Raw genomic sequence first — 22944 nt, forward strand, 5'->3', positions numbered from 1 at the left:
GTGTGTTGATGGGTGACTGTCTGCTTGTCTGCTCATGTTTCTCAGTCAGAGGGGAGCAGCAAACACCTGAACCCCTGGCACGCAGAGGGACGCGTGTTAGGGAACGATGGTTGACTGCGCACAATAGGTCCATAATAAAACTAAATTACACTGAAGCCCATTACAGTCTAAAGCTTTTATGTGTGTCTGTGTTAGTACATTAAGTAATATTAAAGTGAGGAAAGCAGCAATCTAAAAGCTCGTATATTTGGTTGTGTTGCATTTACAGTTGAATGATGAAACTTGGCCTCAGGGGTCTGTGCGTGGGAGCAGGAGTGTGTGATTAGGTCTTTGTGATTTGTTTCAGAATGATGCTGATGAGATCGGCAAGAAATCAATTGTGTGTAACTATTTACATTAAATGTTTCAAATGTGCTGTGTAGGTTTCAAAAGCACATTTGTTCATTTTGAAGAAACTTAGATGTGACGAAAGGTAGTCATGTGAAATGAACGCCTTTATAGGACTGTATGTACTCCTGTGAAAAGTTTGTACATCCCACCATGACTCAGCAGCTTTTAGATCAACCCTCAGTAGCAAGAAGTTGTACTGATCGTTTTCTATATCATCAGCATTGTGGAGGAATTTTGGGCCACTGTTCTGTAAAATGTTGCTTCAGTTCACTGAGCTTTACAGTCACCTTCTCTTTTTCAGATATTCTTTTGTAGATTTGATTTAAAGTTGATTAAAAGACTGAGGGGGGGGGGGGGGGGGGGGGGGGGGGGTTCAGGTAGCTGCAAAACAAGCCCAAATCACTCCTCTACCGCCGTGCTGAGCAGCTGATATGCTGCGTCCACTGTTCTCAATTGATCACAAAGTCCTGTGATTTGGTCCTAAGGTTTGACCTTGGGGTGAATTGTCATGGATATTCACTCTTAAGATTGTGGGATCATGTTAACACAAACCTGATGCAGCCCAGCAATAACTTTGCAGCTCTTTTGTTGTAAATGAGCATGTTAACATTAAATAACCCACCTATTTACAAGACAGATCAAGAGCATCTCAAGTTGCCCTTAAGAGTAAAAAGTGCATTATAAAAACATGACTCGAGTTTTTGCCTGCTGTCATAAGCGACAGCAGGTCTTTTGCTGTCATAAAAGACCTGCTTTTGCTTGGATTCTTTGCAACTGCAAGAATCCAAACAGGTGCTTGGATTCTTGTTTTGGTTTGGCAGGCCAGAGTAATGTCTGAAAATACAAAGGCCTTGAAATTGTCAGCAAATTATCATTTTGCCTGAGATTTATTTAGTTAGATGATTATTATGAAAAAAACTTTTTAAAACTGCACTTTTTTTTTTTTTTAGCAATTTTCACTTTGTGGACCAACTGGGCCTTTTGGCAGGTCATGTTTATTAAGCCTGATTTTAGGAATAAGATGGGTTAATATAAACTGCAGACTTCCACTTTAATTTTAAAATATTAACTAGAATTTTGTTTATTACAGTATTCTGTTGACTTTTATATCTCTGTGGGTTAACAATTAGTGTTTTACTGCATTTTTATTAGAAATGTATCAGTGCTTTTTTTGGGTGTGTACCCACTAAAGGTAATTGTGTAAATTAAAAATGAATACAGAAATCTGAAAGGCAAAACAGAAATTGTTACAAATAAGACGCTTTTCATAGAAGTGGTAAGTTTCAACATTGAGATCTTTATTAAAGCTCAGTTTTCCATTGTACAAATGTCATAGTTGAAACTGCATGCAGTGGCTTGGTTTGAGGCACGTTACTAAGGAGAATGAGCATTGTTGACTAAAAACACACAAACAGAAAAATAATAATCGGATGTAGAATTGCATAACTTAATCTCATGGATATTTCAATCAAATTGAACTACAAAGTCATATGTCCATTATTAGCTATTGTTTTTTGTTTTTCTCGTTTTAAATTGGAGACACGTAACATAAACACAGATGTATAAAAAGGCAGAACAGAGGGAAGGACACTGCAGTTAAGACAAGTTTGGGTTTTTTTTCTCCCCCTTTCATTTTGCATGAGGAGTACTTTGCCACTAAAGGTTAAGGGTATAAGAGGGATGAGAGGCACAAAAAAAAAAACAACAAAAAAAACAAATTCTGGAGGCATGAGCACCACCACATCCGAGTGACACTTCTGACGTGATACCACACACTTTAAAAACTCAGTTAAACCTGAGCGCCGCATTCACTGAGGTCTAAACGACTGGAGACTAGAGACTATGATACGCCGAACGCTCTGACAGCACAGAACGCAGATAAACAAAAGCAGTAATGCCTTTCTGAAACACTGAACTTTAGTCAAAGATGGCAACAGAGGGCGAGGACCTTTGACACGACAAGGGTGACACGATGTACGGGGATGAAGTTTCCACTGGATGTGTGATTTGTTATGTTGATAAAGCACCCAGGCTTGAACGGGCGATCGACAACGAAATGTGCAAAAGTTTTTGCCCTCGCACAACAAGAGCAACAAAAATCATGATGAGGTGACACCAGCAACCGACAAAATGTGGCTATAAACTCTACCGTAGTTATAAGTTATTAGACCTCTTGCCTTTTTCTTCTTCATAAAAAGCATACATATTGCAGCATGAGGAGAAACTGTTATATCCTCAGAGTCCAGGTCAGGTCACACCAAAAAAAACAAAAACAAACAAACCCCAAAGTAAAACAACAGAACAGGCACGTACAAAGTTATCCGTCATATTGGCCTCCTCCACAGCTGCACATTAGTCCGTATACTGAAGCTATTCTTGGGTCGACTGCTGCCCACAGGGGCGACAGCAGCAGCTCGTCAACGATGTTAGCTTCGTCAAGAGCCCACAACATTACAGATCACTACAGCAAACTACTTATGTCAAAGCAAAACAAACAATTTTTCTTTTTTTTTTAATGTTGATTGGTCACATAGCTCATCTGTTCAGCTGTACTTCTGTTCACACCACCTTTGGTAGGAAGTGAAATGAACAAATCAGATCGTCTCAGGCCGAGAACATTCTCACCTACAAGAATTTAACAAAAACATCTGAAGAAGAAGAAAAAAAAAAAAAAAAAAAGGGCTATAGATTTTTAACCCCCACCCCTTCTGTTTTCTTTTAATAACACTACCGTTTACTTGCTTTCATGTTTTATTCATCCTGAGGCACAACACCAAGTCCACTCACTGAACTTTCACAGCTTCTGGCCACCTGGAAGTAGCAATTTACCTTTTCACTGTAGCGAGGAAATACACTGTTGTACATGAAGGTTTTTAAAAAACAAAACAAAAACAGACAATATATTATCAATAACCAAGATTTATCAATGCCTATCGCCAAAAATATTAAGACCGGGGTAGAGTGGTGGGGAGAGCAGAGCAGTAGTGGCTTTGTGTGTGCGCCTGTCACAGTACAGTCTGCCTTCCGTGGGAATGTTAAAGATAAGGGAAGAGATGGGGGAGGTAGCAGAGGGAGATTGGGAGGGGATAAAGGTGGAAGGACAGAAAAGGAGAGCAGTTCACCAGCCCTCACTGATATCTATTGTGTTTGTGCACTGGGCGTGTGGGTGTGTGTGTGTGTGTGTGTGTGTGTGTGTGTGTGTGTGTGTGTGTGTGTGTGTGTGTGTGTTCTCTACACTGTGATGTCATGTTTGCATTTTATTCCCACTCTGTGGTGCCAGGTGGTTTGGAGGTCAGATCATACATGACTCTGGAGATACCTGGGATCTTCTTGATCTCATTTACCATCTTCAGCACCACCTGATGAATCAGACAAGACAAAAAAAACAAACAAAAAAAAAAAACTCTTAAAAACACACAAATAAAGAGAATTTAAATAATTCCTGGATCACTCATTTCCGATCCTGAAAACCAGAATTAGGAGCCATGAAGGTAAGATATGCAGAAAAATATTAGCTGTAAAGGTTTAACGATGGTATACCTCCTCTGGGATATGGTTGCCTGGCATAGCAGGGATTCCTGTCATGAAGTCGCTGGTGATGAAGGTACGAATCACCACGGAGCGCCGGCATGATGGCTGCTTTTGCAGTGGGTCACGGTCAAAGTGCAGGGGGGTGAGGATGATCGGCATCTGGCTGATCTTCCCAGAATAGCCTGAAGGGAGAAACAGATGTTAAGCATAAAATAGCCAAAGGAAACAAAAACTTGGCAGAAAAGACAGAGCATTGTTGTTGACAAACTCCGTAAATCTGCTGATCTAGGCTTGATCGTTTTGATAACACCATTAAGGTTTTTGTTTTGTTTTTTTGTTTTTTTAAGGACAAAGAATGCTTTCATAGCAACAAGCAGCAGAAATAAGGTTCCTCTGAAGGGTGGATGGGCTCTCCCTGAGCGACACAGTGAAGAGTTTGGTGATTCAGGAGACGCTGAGAGTAGAGGTGCTACTCCTACTACTCCTCCACATCAAGAAGAGCCTATTGAGGTGGTCACCTCCTGTGTAAGGTGTTCCAGCTGGGGATATCCTATTCTGAGGAGGTCCCTGGAGAGATTATTTCAACTGGCTGGCCTGAGAACTACTTGACGTTTCCCCAGATAAGATGGAGGAGGCAACTGACAAGAGGGAGGTCTGGGCTTCCCTACTTGCTGCCCCCACGACCCAACTTCAGATAAGCGAAAGAAAATGGCTGGATAGTTTATTGTAATTTGTCATATTTTAATATTATGTGATGCTTTTATATATTTAGCATTGGTTTAATGCTAAATCATACTCTGGTTCAGACCAAAAACATCACACTGAGACCATTTGGAGGAGGTGGTCTTGGTGCAGTTCCAAACAGACTCCAGAGTGGTTTGTTCGTGTCGTGAACATGATCCGACCAAGATCTGAACCAACTACCAGCGGTGCGTTACATGTTTGAACTAAAAACTTGTAACTGTTACACCTTTGAACTAAAAACTTGTAACTGTTACACCTGTTCTGTATTCTCAATGTGGGAAGGAACTATAAACGTGCAAAGGTCTGTACAGGAGACCGTGAAATGAACGTAAATTCTCCGTTCTCTCACAGCATCTTCTTCCTGTTTCTACTTTTGTTGCTCCCGCCCCAGACACATCTGGCCAATGAGGGAACTCAACATTCTCTCTGTGACACATTTTGGTTTGCTTGGAGTCCACTTGCACTTTTCGCTGTGTGAAAACAACCAAACCACAGGAAAAAAATACAAGTTTACAAACTCATCACCTCTTTCTGTCCACAGGAAACCAACTACAGCTTTGAAAACACACCCTTAGACTAGACTCTTTTTTTGTTTTGTTTTTATCCCCCCTAGCAATTACTTTCTTAGTTGCTATGAACGTGCCCAATTTGAATAATAATTTGAATTATAAAGACTAAAACTAAAGTTATTTCCTGTATATTTTATTAACACACAATGTCATTTCATTTAGTTACAGGTTTTTCTGAAAATTGGTCTTAATTCTTATATCAGTTAACTAAAATGTAAACATGCCTAGTTTAACTTTTACTTTAACAGTAGAACTACACAGCAGATCTGATGATGGTCACATGGTATGCTGGTATGGCAGAAAGCATCGCTGCAAATCAATGCAACACTGTTTTATCCTTAATGAAACATTTCTAGCCTGACAGGAGTAATCTCTTCCTGGAGAATGTGCTTCCTGTTTTAAATGAATAAATCTACCATCTCTACTACTTGTCTTGATTTGATTTGTTTTCTTCTTTGCGATAACAATGTTTGTTTGGGGTATTTTCCCCTTTTAAATCTTCATCTTCAGTCTTAAATATTCTAAAATAGATGAGGTTTTAAACATTTGAAAGCGTGCACTTACCAGACTCTCTAAGAATAGAATGAGCTACAAAGTCAGCCTGTCTGAGCGTGCTCAGAACACCCGTGGTCAGGAAAGTTGGAGTAATGTCTGTTGGCGGCTCCTTCATATGAGACCCAAATACATACACAACTCTGGAAAAAAAGAAGAGAGGCGTGAATGAATCTAAGTGTTTTGCCCGGTTGTCCACTGAGGGTGGATGAATGAAACCTGATTTTATGACTTACCTATTGATGTTATGGCACATGCGAGGGATGAGTCTGGCCAGGAACATGAGCGATTCCCAGTGTGGAGATTCTTTACTTGTGACACCGCACACATAACTGTAGGACCGGCAATCACCCTGAGACAGGAAATGTTCTTATTCTTACCATCTAGCCAAAAATCAACGTGTCATACATGTTATAAAGTATGAAAGGCATTTTGTTAAAATTTGTTTTCGTGTGACAAAACTAAAAGTTTCTAAATAACCTGTCAGCTTCCACTTTTAGAAAAGCCGCTAAAAGCTGCCAGTGTTTGCCCACAGTCTGTCCCATTTTGAGGTTGAGGGCAAATTTAAACCTCTGGCTTCAGACAGGAAGTACTAACAGACACCTACACACTGTCTGACTGCAGCGTTGTGGGTGAGGAAAGTAGTGGTGACTAATTCAACATTTTTGGCATATTTAACGGTAACTACAGGACACACCCTCCACAGACGACAGGGAGAAAGACTCTAAAACGGAGAATCTGACACTCTTTGTTTGGGTGTCTTGGTCCTGTGGCTGACCACTTAATTACAGTTATAATGCAGAAACAGACAAACAGCTGGCAACATATACTTTGTCAAGTTTTCACTGGACCTGAGAACACTTGGATTCTCCACATTATCTTAATCTTGACTAAAGATAAATACATGAGATTTTTACAAAATCACATGGGAAAGATGTTTACATTAATATCCACAAATTGTCAATAAAACTTACATTTTCTTACTGACCAAAACATATGCCAGCAGTTTCTGTCCAATGTCTTTTCCTATTTCTTTAACGGTATGTAATTTGATCAGCTGTCTCACCTGGACACCAACAGTTTTGATGGGCAGCAGGAAGGCATTGAGTGAATGAAGGCTGGTGATCTGCATGAGCTTCTCCTCCTCTTCATCTGATATGCACGACTTGACTCTCTGCAGCAAGGCATGGGGCTGGAGAGGAGACGGGAATAAAAGCACCTTGTAAGTGTGAAACTGAAAGACAGCAGCCGGCAATATACAAACCGCTGAAGCTCTGACGATGTGACTAGTAGTTTTCAACAACACTTTATCAATTTCAAACTTTGCAAAATTTTTGCTTGCTCTTTCATCAAATGACATACCAATATCCTCCTTCACGAGCTTACAATATGTCCATCAGCCCTGTCAGGAGATTTTATTTACCCACAAGTGTAAATTCATGAGTATGAACTGACCTGTATCTAGCACAACATGGCTGGGAGTGAATTTGGGGGGGAAATGTATTTGTTGGAAGCCAAAATTGTAACTGAAAATAAAACTTTATCGATTGCCCAAAACAACTGAAGTGATAAAACTAGCTGAGGAGTGTTTCCAGTGATTATCAGTAAAATTTGCAGCAAGCTTCAGAGCAAACATAGAGCATACAATCTGCTGTGTTAGTTCAATCTCCTCAAAGCATGTTTGGAGGTTTGCCATCCAAGCTTATCACATCGCAACATTTGAGTTAGTGTGCGACATCTTGCAGTTATCTGTAACTTCACAAGTAAAAACAGTGACAAGATGCATTATGATAATAATACAGACAAATGATATCAGACTGCTGGGATTTCGCTGTACATCAGCATTTCCTTTACCTTTTTGACACTTGCAGAGAAGTCTGTAATGATTTTGAGAATGTTGTTTGTTTCAGCAAAATCCTTACAGATGTAAGGCTCCTCTGCACAAATCACTCTGATGGACAAACCAGGACCTAGAGAAAAAGTGGAATGACCGTCACTTTGAGCAAATGAAGGAAGTGAGTCTTTGAGTGTCTGACTCAGTAATTATATTTACACTTTTAGCAAATGAAGGCTGCAAAGCTTCTAGTGTGACTCAGTAATTATATTTACACTTTTGTAAAGTTCAGTCAGAACAGTCACATTATAGGCCTGTGAGTTTATGTACTTGCCAGGGAAAGGATGCCGAGACACAATCTCTTCTGGCAGGCCAAGCTCTCTCCCCAGTGCTCTCACCTCATCTTTATGGAAATCTTTCAGCGGTTCGATTACTTTTCCCTGGAGGATTACAACAGACAAGAATCAGCAATGCACAGTGAGCGGGCTAGCGTTACGGTTAGGTGTCAAACAGCTGTGCATTCACAAGAGGCTGCACATAACAACAAACAGCAAATAATCCATGACAATGAATACGCTAATAAGACAAAGACGCGTCAGTAGTGTTGTGAGCTGGAGCATAAGCGATGTAAATGTTTTGTGCTTCTTATTATGATTTCAACTCCAATAAAGCTCTCCTTGAACCATGCATCTACGTCATTGCAAATAATATGGCTATAAACTGAAGTAGCTAGCTAAGAAGGTTAGGGAAATTAGATTTACCTCATCTCTGAGTTTGCGGATGAGCTCAGTGTCGTTGTGGTGTGTTTTGATGACCTCTGCTTTACCACTGGCGAGGTGAGAGGCGCTCTCAATAAGATCAGGCCTCAAGGTACCCTGTGCCAGAAAAACCTCTTCTGGTTTCAGATTCATCTCTCCAATCACTTCATTTGCCACCTGTGATGTAGGACAATTCATACAGTCAGAACAGTACGGTGGCAGAGAAAAGAACTTAAATGTCACCATCAATAAATAACACTTTCCAATAAAGTACTCAAACTTATCCTCACTTTGACAAATGTGTCTCCAATAATTTTCCTTTTCTCCTCAGGGTTGGTGGTCATATTCAGTGTTTTACTGATGCGTTTCCGCGGCGTCCTGTCCTCCTCAGAGATGGGAAGAGTTGTTGTTCCATTATAGAAGGTGTGCGCTGCATTTACCACTGAAGGAAGACAAACCACAGGGTTAACAGCAAAACAAAAACTCAGTCCCAACTTTACTTTCACTCTCAGGTGTAAGCTTGTGGTTTTCTTACTCAACTACAAAGCTGAATAGGATAAAACTGGTGTGGTGGAGGAGGGTGACCAAAATAATAAAGCAACAAGGAGAAAGGGATCTGGCTTTGGCAGATAATGTTTTCCCAGAATGCACCTGTGTTTACTGATGTAAGCGGTTTTCAGACAGGTCACAACGATGGCACCATGGTTGTCTGAAAATTATTATTTGCAGTGGCTTATGCTGTGCAGCCAAGGTTTGTCACTCCAGTGAGCAAAGAAGGTCAAAGTTTAACCATCTTTTAACTTTGTAACCGCTGTGCACTGTAATGAATATCTGTGCATCTGTGCAGCTGGTGAAAACAGAGCCGTTCAGCCAGCAGCAGGTACAGAAGACTGCTGGCCTTTTTTTAATAAACAAATATGCGCTTTAGTCACAACATTTTGGAAAGGGTAACTCCATAAAGTGAAAACTATTCAAAATAAGAACCTGAACGTATTAAAAGAGTGCAATTAATTCAGAAAAAAAAATAAATAACGTGTGATAAAATTGAATTTCAAATAAATACCTCATGTACACGCTTAAGAACTGCAGAATTTGGATCCCTACCTTTGAGTTTGATTCCCAGCTTGGTCAGGGCCTCCTCCACGCTCTGACTTTCTCTCTTCCTCATGAAGCCGTTGTCGATGTGAACTGCTATCACCTGGTCCTGGTTCAGAGCTTTGTTCAGGAGGGCTGTGCAGACTGTTGAGTCTACTCCACCACTCAGCAGCACCTGCGAGTATCATCAGAAAGAAACAGTGTCTCAGAGATAAAGCTGAGCAAAGATTAAATCTGATTCTTCACCACCTGGCCCCAATTTTCACAACTCAGAGTACCCACTAATTATCTGCAAACGTGTGGCTTATATTTATTTAGGCTTCTTGTTTTATTAGTCATACACACATCTGGTGTTTCATCTGTTGGCAGGCTGTTAAATATTAAGCCTAAGAAAGAGAAGATTAAACCTGCTCCTGGAAATGATCCAAAATGCTGTACTCGCTGCAGGAACACGCTACAGCAGAATGAGAGTATTGTCACAGATATTACCAACTATCCCACACACTGTACAGCATAATATCAGTACTTTAAGCCCATTTTCCACACTCAATTATCGCCTTCACCCTCCCCTGAGATGAAACCCAGTTTGAAGCCACTCTGGGAGTGGGCTACCTTCTTTTCAGATGCAACAGGGTTTAATTTGAGAGTTTAATTGGTTCTACTTAACTTCCCACCATTGCTACTGCCATTGCCTCCTGAGCGACTACCACACTTCACTGTCAGCTTTTTAGCTTCAGCCTTTTAGTTAAATCATCTCCCACAGTAAATATTCAGTAGTTTTGGTCTCCCCCCAAATCATCACTCACCAGCACTTTCGACTTGTCTACTTTTTCTCTGATCTCACTGATGCAGGACTGTTGGCGGCTCTGAACGGTGAAGTTACTCGTGCAGCCCGCAATCTCAAACACGAAGTTACGCAACATCTCCATGCCTCGCTCCGTCAGGTCGACCTCAGGATGAAACTGCGTCCCATACAGCTTTTTCTGCTCGTTAGCGATCCCTAAAGAGAAAACAGAGATGTTTTAAGGGGCTCATTTAGTAAGCTTTAAGAAAAAACCAAGAGTTTAGATGTCGGGGAAAAGCACTTTTACCCAGAACACAAATTAGCATCATCTTCAAAGGCTATGTGAGATGTAAATATATATGATACAGCCTCAGGCTTACTTAACATAAAGTCCAAATAAAGCTGCTTTTGTAGTTTACCATAATATACTTGTGAATTATATTCAACAGGATTGACGCATTTCTTGTGTCCTGCTCACCAGCAATGATGTTCCCTGATTGGGCCACCACTTTAAAGCCATCTGCCACTTTATCCACACTGTCTCCATGGGTCAGCAAGACTACTTCTTCCTTCTGAAGACCTCTGATAGGTTTAACACACACACACACACACACACACACACACACACACACACACACACACACACACACACACACACACACACACACACACACACACTTCATTAAATCTACTATGCATGTTACTGTTTTCAGCACTTTGTTTATATAAGGGAAATAAAGACTACACCCTACCTTAGACTCTTCATTATTTGTGTAATAGCCCCTTTACATCAGCATGACAACAACTATGTATGTGGTCTGTACGTAGAACATAACAAAGCACTACATATCCAAGTTACAAGAAATTACAATACCTAAAAAGGGAGCAAGTGTTGTCTAGTCCAATGCTGAAGACTCCATCCTCCCTTACACTCTTTTTGTGTACCGTTCCTCCAAAAACTTTATTCATCATCTGCAACACACACACACACACACCAGAGGTAAGTAATGGAAACAGATATGCTACAGGGAGTGTAAAACTGCCTGCAATGTAAAGTAATGTACTTGTTACTTTTTTGTCTCACTGGGAAAAGAGAGTAAGTATTACTCTTCTCTTCCACCAGTGTAAAAGTACTCTTGAAGAAGGTGGTGAAGTCCCAGCTGGTGTGGGAGAGCTGAGGAGCTGGTTCAAGCAGAGTGACAGTAACGTGTTGCTACTTAGAGGCAATCTGTGTAAAAAATGTTTTCTTGACAAGAGCCTTGTGGAAGTAGACTTGGTTTTCTTAAGAATACAATCACAGTTTATTTTATTGTGTGCATACCTGCATCCCATAGCAAATCCCAAGGACGGGCTTTCCTATAGTGAATATGGCAGGGTCGAACCAGGGGGCATCTTCCGCATACACAGACGCTGGACCTCCTGAAATAATTATTGCCCTGAGGCATGAAACACAAAGAAAACAATCATGTAAAACTGCATTATAAAGCACTTCAAAGCTTCTACATTGACACAGTAGTGTGATTAAACATGATGACAGGCATGAAATAAAACATCTCAAGTAGAGATGCGTTTATGTGCTCACCTGAAGCCCTGTTCTCTGATAGCAAAGGCCGGGGTCTCTAAAGGGAGGATTTCAGAGCGTACGCACAGCTCTCTGACTCTTCGGTCAATCACCTTCCCGTACTGCGCCCCGGCATCGAGGATCGCCACCGCCCCTTCACATGACCCATTCTGCTCTGCGCTGCTGATCTCCAGCTGTGGACACGCATTTAGAAAGATTAGTGAAGATTTGCATGTGAGGTGACTAGCTTTCTAGTGGTCTAACAGCAGAAGGTAACTCAATTCCTTCTTGAGTTTACTCTCCTCCAGCGCTGTGACTCAATAAAGCCTAACATAATTGTTGCCATGTGAGCTGAAACAGAGATGGACAGCAATTTTGTGAAATGTGCTGCAACCATTCAGCCCATCACATGAATCTCACAAGTTAGACATTATCAAGACTGAGATCTCAGTATTTGAAGCAGTTCAAACTCTGATCCTCAGCACTCATCTATATGCAAATGTTATTTATTTAAACGCATGCATGCTCTGTGGGAAGTGTGCCATCCAGTCTACAGTGAATTAAATTCAGTAATTTTTTCTTTATAAACAGCCGAAGTGGGTACACATTAGACAAACATTATCCCACGTGGTCAGTGGGAAACTTCCGCCGTAAATGTTTCTGAAAACAACTTGCTGGGTACCCCCCTCACCTCCAATTTTAACCTTTAAAGCACAACCGGTAATAACATGGGCTGAAGAAGAGTAATCACGAGAGAGAAAAAACACTATGGTTCCAGTGCAAACTTCAGCATATCAGCTGATAAGGCAGCTGTAAGCCGCTGCAATTGTTAGACAGGTAAACCACAAGTTGGCTCACACACTAGCTTCGTGACGATGTTAGCAAACTGACAGTTAACGAACGTTAGCACGAAGAGTGTGACAGCTACCGCTTGAGGTAAATTAGTTCAGCACAAGCACAATTTCCGGTTACTTAAAGAACACGGACGCTATCGTAAAACAACATTCTTGCTCTGCGGTGCTGTCACTACGAACTGTGAGCGCCCGGCCACGGCTAGCTAACAGTTTATCAGTGTAGCGAGCTAGCGCACCGCTGGAATAAACAGTAGTAACGAGCGTTAGCCTGTTAGCAGTGCTGTGAGTAGCTGCTAGGTTAGCGGAGCTATGCTAAAACCCACGCGGTGCTTGGAGCTGAAGTATCTTGGGGGTTGGGGGGTCCACCATAAGAGAAGGGCAACCCCGTTTACTGGGAAAATTAGTGAAACCTTTTTTTCACGGTTTAACATCAATTAGTTATCACGTCCGGCTTGTTAGCAGCTATGAGCAACATGTTAATGTAACACTGCAACAGGCACACACTGCTCCTCCTCAGCAGCACTGTTGATAACGTTGCATGCTCTCTTAACTTTCCCCCCCCCCCCGAGGTACACAGAGGCCGAAATTAACCGGGGGGAGGACTACAGCACTAACCTGGGTCCTAGCACTAAGTCACCAGGGCTACCTTATACTGGAGCCCCGGGTATCTCCCGCTCAACTGACCTTGCTGTCTCCGTTGCACAGAGCCATGGATGACTGCCGTGTTGTGGAATGAGCTCTCCCCTTCGCCTCGCTGTCCCAGGTCTCACAGAGAGAGGGCTGCTGGTTAGCTCCTGGCTCAGCACGCCGACTACTGTTGGAAAAGCAGATTGGGCTGTTGGTTTGAAGATGTCACAGTCTCTCCTCTGGCCGGGAAATAACTTTCATAGTGGGAACAGGCTAAGTAAATATGTAGCGCGAATATGTCATGGGTGGAGCGAAAAGTTAAATAACCAGAGTAAGGGAGAAGGGCCCCCGTGGGGGCTGGGCATCTAGCTAAATTTCGTTCCTCAGCCTATCATTACTATATGTTTGTTTGGGGACTTAAAATGAGTCTATCAGTCAAAACAGACAAAAGTGTGAATTTCAGGAATAGTTATATGGTATATGCTGAAATATAAGGTAGCTCCAGTGATAACACCTCAGTCTCTGTCAGGCAGGAGCATCAAATATGTGAGAGGAACTCGCTGTACTTTAACACATCTACTGTACTAGATGTTCCAGGTGTGGGTGACATTAAACTGTTTCCATGTATTTTTCAGGCAGCTTAAAGAAGAAACTAAGAGTTACATTCACTCATTCAGTTTCCATTCATATCGCCAATAATAATGTTGCAGTGGCCACAGTTTCTATACTTATAGATTATTGCATACTTCAAAGACCAGCACCCACCCAGGCCCAACTTGCTTGCAGAAATTGCTGCTATGTAGCCATCTCTCCGTCCCCAGTTTGGATTCTCAGTCATTTGGCAACAAGAAGAAGCAATGAATGCTTCGGTTGCCACACTTTAAAGTATTATTTCTGGAGGCTTGATGAAAAAAGAAAAATCCAGCTCTTGGAGATCACAAGGTCAGTCACGTGTTAAGTGAAAAACGAAATAGCCATTAAATATCCCTGAGAAGGGGAGTTGGACTATTTTAAGTTGCGTGAATCTGAGAATTACTACAGTATATTCAGATGTGCTGATTTTAGCACCATCCAGTGGAAAATGTGATGAACAACATAACGTGACCAGGGGAAAATACCAATCATAGATTTGTTGTAATGTGTTGTAATGTGTCCTTTAAGGCCAGTCAGATGATGTAAACCAACCAATAAGGTAACCACTGTAGCAGTCCTCATGTGACATAAATTAATCTGCTCAAATAATCCTAATCATTGGTATGGTTTGAATAATTCACCCCAGCATATAGTGTAAAAGTAGGCTCAAGATCCCTGTCTGCAGGTTTTTGGTGATTCATATATAGTTTGATACAAGAGCCCTCTACATGACATAATTTGTGCACATTGATAGTCAAACTTTATGGGGTTACAATAGAGTAATTCAGACATATCATAGCTGCTGGCAGTGTGGAGCCCCAGAGCAGTTCAGTGTAGATTTACACCGACACAGACATTCTCACATGAGTGCAACTGCAGCTTCACAGTCTCCATCACATGCTGATATTCTCAAATATGCCCGTGTGTGTTGTCACATGCCATCTGTGAGGATAAGCGGCTTCACATGCACTCATGGCAACCACAAGGCCAAGCATGCTGTCATTCATTTTCTCTAAATTAAATGTGGGGTAATGCGTTTGTCATGACCCTCGCCAAAAGACCCTTTGATCGAGGAGAAAACATCAGTATGAGCCCTGTTTAAAACCCGTGGGGTGGTTGAAGAGTTTTCGATCCGTATCTTCTTCATTTTGATTTTACAGTATCGCTATCATGTGCTTTCATCTGGATTCTCAAAGTTCAGGAGTAGCTCAACTCACCCTACAGTCTAAAAGATGAATGAGAAGAAGCGTGATTGTTGGCTTTCAATAATGATGCATGAATAAAATTTCGTAATTGGTTAACATAATCCAGGGCTGCCATGCAGCATACAATAATACAGCAGCTTAATTAATATGCATTATGGATCATTACATTCATTGTTAGGCAAACTACTAATTACTGCACACTGAAAGAGGTTGAACTGCAACAACACTATCCTAATGCTGCATGTGGAAAAGTCATCCAAACCACTGTGTATGATTAGAATCACAACACTGTGGAAAAACTGTGATTCAATTAAGTTTATTGCACAAAGCACTCGCCCATGTTCAAATTTTGTTTTTGGTTTGTTGGTGATTCTTTTAAACCAAATTTTCACTCTTACAAGTTTACAGCCAAAAGAGATTCAGGTAGAGACGACATATTAAATTAAAATAAGATGGGTTTAAAATGAGATATGCTTTATCCAAAAAGTATTTATTGTTTATAGTCTCGGTAGTTTACTACTACTACTACTACACACACACACACACACACACACACACACACACACACACACACACACACACACAAAAGAGAAAAAACAGGGTTGTGTGTAAACTGTGACTAAAAACAAAACAAATACAAAAAAACAAACCACAAACACACACACACACACACACAAAAAAACCCTGTAAAAAGTGTTAAAAGCTGGGGTTGAATGACAGAAAATTGACAGAAATGATATGATTATTATAATTATATGAATTATGCGATTTAATTTGACATTTGTACTCACTGCATTTATTTACAGCACTAAACTAGAACTTAACAGTTCATTATTTTTTGTAGGTCTGATTTTTATTTAAAGTTAATTTTACATTTTATGTAATATGCTTTATGTGAATGATACCAACTGTAGTTCCGCTTGAGTGTATTTTTTTTTTCACCAATATTTAGACGTTACGTACACTGAAGCGGAACTACATGCAGTCATATTTTGACACGTCAGCTGTAGGCGCCGGACACATTTGTAAGCTGTACTTGTCGCATTTCCTTGCTCGGCTGTGTTGATGTCCACCGATGTGAGAGTTATAAGTGAAACGCTTTTCATTTCCTTGTGTTTTCTCGTCTTTATGAAGATGTCTCTTACCTCTGAATGAAAAAACTGAATGAGCTGATTTTTCCGTTGATTAATTCTGTGATTCAACCGCCTGTGTTTTATGATCTGGCATGCTGCCATCACCAGGTATGTCTAAATTCATGTGTTTCACCTTTTCAACTTACATGTGCTTTGTATGTATTTGAAAACGTCTTATATTGATTTGATGTGTTTTATTTCTACTTTTCTGTAACACTTGATAGTTTTCAGATGAGAGCGGGACCCTGCGTGTTATTGTACTCTGAATATATTGAACCTTAGCATCTCCATTGGACTTATTTCTCTTTACTGTACCCTTATTTATCATAGATCAGGGTTTAACTTAGTTTGATTTTGATTTTTTGTGATTCCATGCAGTCGTCAGTTCTACCTTCAACCCCAACAATGAGTGACTGCCACAGTTTATGATTAATGCAAAGTATTTGCACAGGCGCACTGGTATGTGGTCATCTTTTTTCTGATGTGTTGCCATGTGCATGCAGCGTAATTTGAACGTTATTCACAAACTCACTTTCTCGTCTTCATCAGAATTGTTCAGTCCAAGGAATTCCCCATTTCATTGTTTGTTGCTCACTGCACCTTTTCACTGCTTCTCCATTGCATATTAAAATAATATAAACCTATCTGCTTTGATCAGCATGATTCTGCTTCCCATAATGCTGTCACTGTACAAACTAAATGATTGAAGGCATTTATAGCAGCTTCAACTAAAAATCGGTTTAGTTGTATCAGTTGTTTTCACTCATCTCCTTTTGAAGATTTGCTGATAGGACTGGAGGGTTGAGGCCCACTAATCCATTATGGAGTCCTCAAATTTAATCAGACACAAGAACGGGAGGCAGAGGAAGCAGGTGGGTGGCACCCTCCCACCTGAAAACATAAACGACATGGAGAGTGACTTCTCTGAGCCGGGGATAGAAGACGAAAGAGAGCAGGGTTCTCTTCTGCTGCGAGGGTCGCCTCGCAGGTCTGGGATACGCGGCGAGCTGGGGAATGTGTCGCTGCTTCTATTTCTCTATGTGCTGCAGGGGATTCCTCTTGGACTGGGTGGAAGCATCCCTCTGATTTTGCAGAGTAAGAATGTCAGCTACAAAGACCAAGCCTTCTTCAGCTTTGTCTTCTGGCCATTTAGTCTCAAGCTTTTGTGGGCACCCCTGGTGGACGCTCTGTACTTCAGTAGGTTTGGTAGGAGGTAAGAAATACATCTGGATGCTGATTACCCTGATGTTTTAATCTGTATCCATGTTATTACACTTCATATCTCTAGACTGCGCTTCCTTCTCCTAATTATGTCTTCCTCATGTTTCTGCAGAAAGTCATGGCTGGTGCCCACACAGTACCTCTTGGGCCTCTTCATGCTCTACCTTTCTGCAAAGGTTGAGTCACTGCTGCAGAGTAAGGGAGGACCAGATGTGGTTACGCTTACTGCTGTCTTCTTCATGCTTGCCTTCCTGGCAGCCACACAGGTAAGCTTCTTTAAACACCATGATACAGACAGATATTTAGATCGATAAATAAAAGGCGTTTCCTTTCTTTACCTCCTTGTTATTTAAGGATATAGCTGTGGATGGCTGGGCACTGACTATGTTATCCAGAGAAAATGTGGGCTATGCATCTACATGCAACTCTGTAGGCCAGACAGCTGGCTACTTCCTGGGAAATGTGCTCTTTCTGGCTCTGGAGTCTCCTGACTTCTGCAACAAATACCTCAGAATAGTGCCCAAAGACACCGGCATTGTTACCTTGTCAGGTACTTTCTATCCATAACCCCTAAAAAAAAAAGTCAAATATATTTCTGTTGGTGAATAAACAGCAGTTTTGGTCTTTTGTTTCCTCCGGTGCAGATTTCTTGTTCTTTTGGGGTGTGGTATTCCTGATTTCCACCACTCTGGTTGCCATCTTTAAAAGGGAAAATGTACGTGGCAGAAGAACGACTACCACCCCGGAGGAAACACAGGGTGTCATGGAAACCTACAAGTTGCTATTATCCATCATCAAGATGCCAACAGTCTTTACCTTTTGTCTCCTGCTTCTCACTGCTAAGGTAATTGGTCACTATTGGATACATGAAGGTGTCACTTTTGGATATTTGCCAGGTGGAAATGTAATTTTTTCCACTCTCTTTGTGTTTCAGATGGGTTTCTCTGCAGCAGATGCGGTTACAGGTCTGAAGCTGATGGAGGCTGGAGTTCCCAAAGAGCAGCTAGCATTGCTAGCAGTGCCCATGGTACCTCTCCAGATCTTCCTGCCAGTGGTCATCAGTAGATACACAGCAGGGCCCAGACCTCTGGACATCTTCTACAAGGCCTTCCCATTTAGGTGGTAACGCATTCTGCACACACTACGCACACATTCAGTAAACAGAAAGCTAAAACGATCTTGTTCTGTGCTGCAGGCTGCTTATCGGATTGGAGTTTGCTCTGCTAGTGTGGTGGACTCCCAGCGTAAAACAAGAAGGAGCCTTCCCAGTTTACTACTATGCCGTAGTGCTGCTCAGCTATGCATTGCATCAGGTTTGCAATTTCTTTGCTGTTCTTATTTTCTAGTCCAGAGTGCTACAGTGTCTTCCAGCTTACTGCCTCTGTGAAAAGACTACTAGCCGCTGTAGTCAAAAGAAGACTCTTATTTCCATCTGCTGTAATTGATATCAGGCAGTGTGGCTCTGTTGTGGCAGAGCAGGAGCAAGAGCCCAGCACATAACAGAGCAGCCATCAATGCCAACAGGGACTGATTAGGTTATACAGAGCATGAAAACAGAAGCTGAGTGGAGATGGGTTGCAAAGCAGCATCAAGATATGCAGAAAATGTATGCAGGTTAACAGTAGAGTGGCTTAAACATTCACTTGGGGAGCAAAAGGCCGCTGGTCAAGTCCACCGACAGAGACACTCCCCTCTGCGGCTGTCAGGAAGGGCATCCGACATGCAGAGCTTGCCCCCTTGTGACAAGGATGTGCTGGATGAGAAGTTCCAGGTGAATCATTAGCTGATTTGCCAGTTGAGGATTTGATGGCCTACCTGAACAAACACTATACAGGACTGCAGTCCTTTAGAAATTTGCCAACAAAACTGAATTAATAAGATAATTAAGCAAGAAAAATCAGGTTATAGTAGACTGAAAGAACTTTGTTAACCTTCTGTTTTTTGTTTATTATTCTCCAGGTGGCGTTGTATAGCATGTATGTGGCCTGCATGGCTTTCCATGCCAAAGTGAGTGACCCCCTTATCGGCGGGACCTACATGACCCTGCTGAACACGGTCACTAACCTCGGAGGAAACTGGCCTTCCACTGTGGCTCTGTGGCTGGTCGATCCGCTGACCTCTAAGGAATGCCAGGGGGCTGCTGGGCAGAGCTGCGGCTCTTCTGAAGAGGCTCTGGTAAGTGATCAGACGATGAGGATGGGGCAAGATGGTGTGTGTGTTCTCTTCTATAATGCTCTAAAAGTTCAAATAATTCTTTCTCCCATGTTCAAACCTCTAGCTGTGTGTGAAGGAAGGCGGCGTCTGTGTGACGACACTGGACGGTTACTACGTGGAGTCTGTGGTCTGTGTTGTGATGGGTTTAGCCTGGTGGGTGTGGTTAGGGAAGAAAATGAGGCGTCTGCAGGAGCAGAGCCCGGCTGCATGGAAGTGCAGAGTGAACTGAGGAGAACGCACGATCAGCTACACCGCAGGCACTCTTTGGTTCACTCGACCTTCATTTACTACACCAAAAACTGCTGAACTACTTCCATCCTCATACATCCCGTGTCTCCGGCCCTGCTCTAGCTGCTACATTCAGAAAGCATTTACCCCCACGCTTTGCTTCTGTCACGCTGAATTATACATACGTGAAGATATTCACTATTTTTATCTTTTGTCATTAATCTCACTAATAGTAAATGATATTGTACTCAAAACTGAAACAACCCTCAGACTATAGTTACAAAGTTATCTTGATTTGGCTCTCATATATATCCTGCTGCTTGAAATCGCTTAACCAAAAAGAGCTCAGTCAAAGATTAGGTCATGTTTTGGGTTCGTTTAAACGTGCTCGGATGGCCAGGCTATGCTGCTCTGCGCAGTTTTTCTTTTTTTTTTTTCTTTTTTTTACCCCAAATGGCAGAAGCACATCATCCTTTCTAAACCTTTCACAGAAGAAATCTTGTAAAGGAAGAACTTTAGACAGACTCGTTCACCTGCCACACCTTTGTTTGGTCTACGTTAAAAGGATACTCGAGGGAAAGACAGTCAGGATACGCAGAAGCACTAAATCTGACCTAAGTATATGCAGTTTAACTCAGTCCGTGTAGTAATCCAGCTAAATTACCTCCCTCTCAATATTTTCTTAAAATTACTTTCTGAGTAGGTTTTTTTTCCAGTAAAGTAATTTGTGCCTTATTTAGCTTTTAAGTCTTTAAAAAAAACAAACCACCGCTTAGTCTGAGCTGCACTGTAGTTAAAAAATGAAGGCAGGGAATATTAGTTATTTGCAGATGAAGTTACAATGAAGAATACTCGTTTTCACAAATCTACTGTCATTTAGAAAGCTGCACTTAATGATATGGCTGCTTTCATACGCCAGTTATTTTTCTGATTGGGCAGCTAAGTGCATATTCCTTACGAAGACTCTAAATTGCATACTGCGAACCATCTGTGGTTACATGAAGTGAGATATGTGAGATCTAAACTGCTTTATAAATGTGTTTCTTAAATAAGGACCAATTAAAAATGGAATTGCATTGTTGGTCAGTGCCACTCTTCACTGTTGGACCATTTAGGTTTTTAGTAGTCTGCCAGGTAAAGGTGTTTTAAGCTTCCAAAGACAGCTGGTGTGATTTTTCACCGGACAGTATACTTGGCATGCTTCAGTATTCAGCTAGGCCCCAGATAATAATAGACTGCATTCCCCCGATTTATAGATTATTGATGCAGCACATATTAAACCTGATGTAGGCATTTAACTATATCGTCCGTCTGCATTTGCAGTGCATATCGAGGATCTCTTAGCTGAGTGCACCTGCTGGGACAGTACGGTCAGCTTTTGCTATAATAAATTTGTGGTCACTTAGAAAGGTCCTTGTTTTTGCAGGAAAAGCACTTTTTTTTCCATCTAACTTGAAAAGAAAAATAATTTTTAGACATCTTCACAGCATCCTTGTTTGTTTGAATAAGTTTTTGTGCTACAGTGTGTACTACTCCCTTCTCAAACAAGCACAGCCTAGCTCTCATGGCCCAGAAAAATGGCGTTGGTCATTGTTAGTCAATGGTGCTAGCTTCAGTTATCATGCAAATGTAGCCGAGATGGAAGAAGTCCCTTGGATGACCCCAAAAATACAGCTTCCAGATTAACGGAATCAACTTTCTGGGATTTAATTATTTGGATGATTGAGCATGGATCAAGACAGTGTAGCTCTGATGAGTACTTTCTAACTAAGCGGCCAATCAAGGACCAGTGAGACATCTGTTTTGTTCTTTTGAAAGCTAGACCCACTGATGTACTCGTACTCAGCTGTGCACAGAGGTCTCTCACTCCTCTTTCCATTACACTCAGCTCTTTGAAGGGAGTAGTACACATAGTTGCATTAAAACCATTTTGAGACTATAAGTAACACTAAACTAGCCAAGTGTTTTTCAGCTGTGACAGCATCACTGGAAAAAGTTTATTTTTTTTTATCATCAATCAGCTTTTTTGACACATTTGTGAACACTGGAATACAGCATTGATGGTTGGTAAAAATGTCCTCTATATGCCTGTGTAGATATTCCACTGAAAATTATGTTTATGAGAAATTATTATATAATGCTTCATTTGAAGAGCCATACACAGATATGCTTTCCTTAAAAAAATGTTTCAATGTGATCTCACAAGCCCAAGAGTGGAAGTGTATCTCTTTGGCAGGTGGTTCATTCCCAAGTTTTTATCATTACATATTTGTAGCAGGCAGATAAGGGTTTTACTTTCCGTTGCCTGTAAGGAAAAAGAATTTAATGGCCACCAAACAATTCAGATCTCAGACCAGCAGCCTTTGGAGTGCAACTTGACGAGCGTGTTTTTTCTGATGTTTTTCATACTGTACACACATTCATGAATGAATTTCTCTGAAACCAGCACTTGAAAGTCCGACTGTGTCAGATAGGAAAGCAGAAGTGCACAATCAGGGTTCGTGTGAGGGTACGGCTACCTTTGAACTCAAATGGTTTTGTAAACTGTATGTTTTTATGTTGTTGTTTTTTTTTCCACGTCTTTGTTCAGTCCCTCATAGTTTACATTAAATGAACTACTTCAAATGACCGTGGGGCCTTTCATGTTCATTTGTGGCCACGTTTTTTTTTTTTGTTTTTAAACAGCTGAGATTCAGCTTTTTCAGCATTATCAGGGCGCTGTGATTGTTTTGATTTTGTTTGGGAATCAGTGAAGTTTTTTAGTAGAGGTTTCAGATTATTTCCTGATAAGCTAGTCTTTGAGTGGTAAACTACTCCATCTTTAAAAGAATTATAATTTTTTTTTAATTACTTTAGTTTTTGTTTTTTTTACTTTGCACCTTTTGTGTTTGTGATGAGTTCAAATCTCCAGTTACAAAAGAAAAGGAAACAGGACTGATCAGATGTCTGGTGATACATTCAAATGTGCTCGCAGCACAACTTTGTAATTAAACGATATGCAAACATACGAG

At 41.2% G+C, this 22944-nt stretch overlaps 2 protein-coding genes across 4 annotated transcripts; one reads left to right on the forward strand and one right to left on the reverse strand.

The window, feature by feature from the left end:
* Window positions 1-1667: 1667 nt before the first annotated feature.
* Window positions 1668-13617, reverse strand: gmps (guanine monophosphate synthase). The gene is made up of 16 exons (XM_004561354.5): window positions 13357-13617; window positions 11840-12012; window positions 11579-11693; window positions 11132-11229; window positions 10736-10839; window positions 10280-10473; window positions 9483-9648; window positions 8669-8820; window positions 8382-8555; window positions 7955-8060; window positions 7641-7756; window positions 6853-6978; window positions 6023-6138; window positions 5799-5929; window positions 3931-4103; window positions 1668-3749 (listed from the first exon to the last, which is right to left on the reverse strand). Exons 1-16 carry the CDS (start codon window positions 13381-13383, stop codon window positions 3648-3650), a joined length of 2073 nt encoding a protein of 690 aa, XP_004561411.1. The 5' UTR covers window positions 13384-13617; the 3' UTR covers window positions 1668-3647.
* A 2517-nt stretch (window positions 13618-16134) lies between these two features.
* Window positions 16135-22940, forward strand: slc33a1 (solute carrier family 33 member 1). Of its 3 annotated transcripts, XM_004561351.4 has the most exons (10): window positions 16135-16378; window positions 16649-16729; window positions 17050-17483; window positions 17604-17757; window positions 17846-18041; window positions 18136-18335; window positions 18426-18610; window positions 18687-18804; window positions 19451-19666; window positions 19770-22940. In XM_004561351.4, exons 3-10 carry the CDS (start codon window positions 17092-17094, stop codon window positions 19932-19934), a joined length of 1626 nt encoding a protein of 541 aa, XP_004561408.1. In that variant the 5' UTR covers window positions 16135-16378; window positions 16649-16729; window positions 17050-17091; the 3' UTR covers window positions 19935-22940. The 3 variants fall into 3 exon arrangements, with proteins under 3 accessions (XP_004561408.1, XP_004561409.1, XP_076748395.1); XM_004561352.4 differs by lacking the exon at window positions 16649-16729; XM_076892280.1 differs by lacking the exon at window positions 16135-16378 and having other exon boundaries at window positions 16385-17483.
* The last annotated feature ends 4 nt before the right edge of the window (window positions 22941-22944 follow it).

The sequence above is a fragment of the Maylandia zebra genome, linkage group LG14 (genome assembly GCF_041146795.1).
Source record: "Maylandia zebra isolate NMK-2024a linkage group LG14, Mzebra_GT3a, whole genome shotgun sequence".
In the NCBI taxonomy this organism is placed as follows: domain Eukaryota; kingdom Metazoa; phylum Chordata; class Actinopteri; order Cichliformes; family Cichlidae; genus Maylandia; species Maylandia zebra.

What these genes read in the sequence shown, in the direction of transcription:
- slc33a1 (XM_004561351.4), top strand. Translation starts at nt 17,092, where the DNA reads ATGGAGTCCTCAAATTTAATCAGACACAAGAACGGGAGGCAGAGGAAG. An exon ending in TACAAGGCCTTCCCATTTAG is followed by an intron (nt 18,611 to 18,686) that starts GTGGTAACGCAT and finishes TCTGTGCTGCAG; the next exon opens with GCTGCTTATCGGATTGGAGT. An exon ending in GCTCTTCTGAAGAGGCTCTG is followed by an intron (nt 19,667 to 19,769) that starts GTAAGTGATCAG and finishes TCAAACCTCTAG; the next exon opens with CTGTGTGTGAAGGAAGGCGG.
- gmps (XM_004561354.5), bottom strand. Translation starts at nt 13,383, where the DNA reads ATGGCTCTGTGCAACGGAGACAGCAAG. An exon ending in ATCAGAGAACAGGGCTTCAG is followed by an intron (nt 11,694 to 11,839) that starts GTGAGCACATAA and finishes TTCATGCCTCAG; the next exon opens with GGCAATAATTATTTCAGGAG. An exon ending in TCAAAACTGTTGGTGTCCAG is followed by an intron (nt 6,139 to 6,852) that starts GTGAGACAGCTG and finishes TTCCTGTCTCAG; the next exon opens with GGTGATTGCCGGTCCTACAG.